At 42.5% G+C, this 1,761-nt stretch overlaps 1 protein-coding gene across 1 annotated transcript; it reads left to right on the forward strand.

The window, feature by feature from the left end:
* The first annotated feature begins 344 nt into the window (after positions 1–344).
* LOC139216308 (DELTA-thalatoxin-Avl1a-like) lies at positions 345–1,498 on the forward strand. The gene is made up of 3 exons (XM_070847399.1): positions 345–461; positions 579–751; positions 822–1,498. Exons 1-3 carry the CDS (start codon positions 345–347, stop codon positions 1,237–1,239), a joined length of 708 nt encoding a protein of 235 aa, XP_070703500.1. The 3' UTR covers positions 1,240–1,498.
* The last annotated feature ends 263 nt before the right edge of the window (positions 1,499–1,761 follow it).

Raw genomic sequence — 1,761 nt, forward strand, 5'->3', positions numbered from 1 at the left:
TGCGAAACCAGAGAAACTATCAGTTCTCCTCCCCATGGTAGCTGGAAGGAGTGATCCATGACACAGAACCATCTATTGCACACATGAACCACAGTCTGCAGCCGCCACTGAAACTGAACATTCTAAAATATAGGCACTAAGCATTTTTAGACAGTTAATCTTAAACATTTTGTGCAACTTGATATATATGTTTCACACGTTTCTGTATTCCCGCTGAATCATTGGTAGCGGCATCTTTTGCCTCTGACTCAAACTCAGAGGAATCACAAATATGTGTTTCTGCGGGTATGCAGTGATGGATGGATTGAACGGAATGACTGATAAGAATTTTGATCGGTAATTAGATGCTGTTTGGAAGACTTCCTGCAGAAACAGGTTTTGCCCATCATCAGATATATATAAATAGGGAGACCAACAACCAGTTTTCAGCAAAGGTGCTGATCGCAGCTAAGAACAGGCAGGTAGGTCCACACACTAAGGACATGACATCTGACACTAAACTCATCATTAAAAGCATTTGCATGCAAATACTTTTATTAACATATTAAAGGACTGTTTCATGCTTTGTGTCTGAGCAGGTGCAAGGTGTTGAAATGGCAGGCAACGTTCTGGAGAGGACAGGCAGCGGTCTGGAAGTGACAGGCAATGTTCTGTCGCTTGGTAAAGATATTGCAAAAGTGCTACCAACACATCGCCAGTGCACCGTTTACATTTCGAATGAGTGTTCCAAACACACTCTGTGTAACCCCAGGTAAGGTCCATTTTTAGTTAGTATCTGCTGTCCTATTTGCAAAAGTGTCCTCATGAATCTCTGTTTGTAGAGTGCACACTGAGAGTGGACGCTGCTTCATTCCTTTACCACCGACTATTAAACCATCTGCGACCGGGGACGCCTTGTTCTCCAAGACTGCGAACACAGCGCGAGGATCTGTTGGCGTCTTCACCTACGATCTCCTGAACAACTCCACCAAAGAGTCCACTGAGAAAATAGCCGTCATGTTCAAGGTGCCGTTTGACCTCAACTTGAAGTCAACTCAATATGCGCTGGGGCTGTTTGGCATCAGCACGGAGTGTGATCGTGATCTTTTTCGCGAGATGTCCAAAAATACTAACACGACCTTTATCAGAGGCAAAGCAAAGGGCCCCAGCCTCACCCATACAAATGATACCGTTACCATGGTGGCCACCATGTCTGACTGCTACCAACCTGTCATCAGGCTGCAAGTGAGCGACAACTGAGAAAAACTAGTTGTAAAATGTATGTTTCCAACATGAATTCTGCTTTCTTTCTTTAAGTTCACACTGCGTTCATGCTCTTAGTCATGTTGTGTGTAATAATCTATTTTCACTACTGGTTTTCCTGAGGACAGTGGACATGGAGTACACATCTGGCTCTCCTTACTATATTTCTCTATGATTCTCTACTGTTAAAACTGTGTCAAAAGAAACTGTATTCTGGAAACATCCGATGACTTCATCTGTGGGTTTATCTTCCATGTTCTGAGAGTTTAGCTGGCATCCTGGCTGATATACATGCATGTCCTTACCACCGTTCAAGATGATGTCTAACTGTTAGCTAGTTTTGTTACATTATATGATGCATGATAACTAAGTAGGGTATACTTAGCATACTTCCATCTCTGTAACATTAACTGTAACTGTATCATATCTATACCATCTGTCTGTTTTTAATGTATGTTCTGCCATTTTAATGTATTTTGTTTTTACTGTAAGGCGACCTTGAGTGCCTTGAAAGGGGCC

Source organism: Pempheris klunzingeri, chromosome 17 (assembly GCF_042242105.1).
Source record: "Pempheris klunzingeri isolate RE-2024b chromosome 17, fPemKlu1.hap1, whole genome shotgun sequence".
NCBI lineage: Eukaryota > Metazoa > Chordata > Actinopteri > Acropomatiformes > Pempheridae > Pempheris > Pempheris klunzingeri.

Excerpts from the sequence above, each read along its gene's own strand:
- LOC139216308 (XM_070847399.1), top strand. The coding sequence starts at position 345 with ATGCTGTTTGGAAGACTTCCTGCAGAAACAGGTTTTGCCCATCATCAG. Across the intron at positions 462-578 it reads TCGCAGCTAAGAACAGGCAG|GTGCAAGGTGTTGAAATGGC; the intron begins GTAGGTCCACAC and ends GTGTCTGAGCAG. Across the intron at positions 752-821 it reads CACACTCTGTGTAACCCCAG|AGTGCACACTGAGAGTGGAC; the intron begins GTAAGGTCCATT and ends CTCTGTTTGTAG.